This window comes from Nestor notabilis, unplaced genomic scaffold (assembly GCF_000696875.1).
Source record: "Nestor notabilis isolate BGI_N333 unplaced genomic scaffold, ASM69687v1 scaffold9705, whole genome shotgun sequence".
Taxonomy (NCBI): domain Eukaryota; kingdom Metazoa; phylum Chordata; class Aves; order Psittaciformes; family Psittacidae; genus Nestor; species Nestor notabilis.
The window spans coordinates 59,926-60,194 of record NW_009927968.1 but is presented as its reverse complement, the minus strand read 5'-3'; the positions used below and the strand labels follow the sequence as shown (position 1 = coordinate 60,194).

The window sequence follows — 269 nt, the reverse complement described above, 5'->3', positions numbered from 1 at the left end:
CTGGGGTTGGGGTCCCCCCGGGGGGGGGGGGAGGGGCCCCCAGCCTGTGGAGCTGGAGACATGGGAGAGGCTGGGAGGTTGGATGTGTCCTGGGGGGATGCTGGGGCAGACCATAAGTTGCACCCTCACCCTTCCTCCTACAGACCTTCTTCTTCAATGTCTTTGAGTCACCATCCGAGCTCTTCGACGCGCCCATCTTCATCACGGTGAGCTTCAGCACACCTTGGTCCTGCTCCTCGGGAGGCTGGGCTGATAGAACCATGGGATCA

General features: G+C 62.1%; 1 protein-coding gene across 1 annotated transcript in view; it reads left to right on the top strand.

Moving 5' to 3' along the window:
• The window catches only part of LOC104405562 (dysferlin-like), a gene marked incomplete at both ends in the record, with an annotated part of 55,720 nt that overhangs the window by 1,662 nt on the left and 53,789 nt on the right, over window positions 1-269 (top strand). Inside the window, 1 exon segment of the mRNA XM_010014302.1 lies at window positions 144-206. Within this exon segment, the coding sequence (XP_010012604.1) occupies window positions 144-206 (63 nt within the window).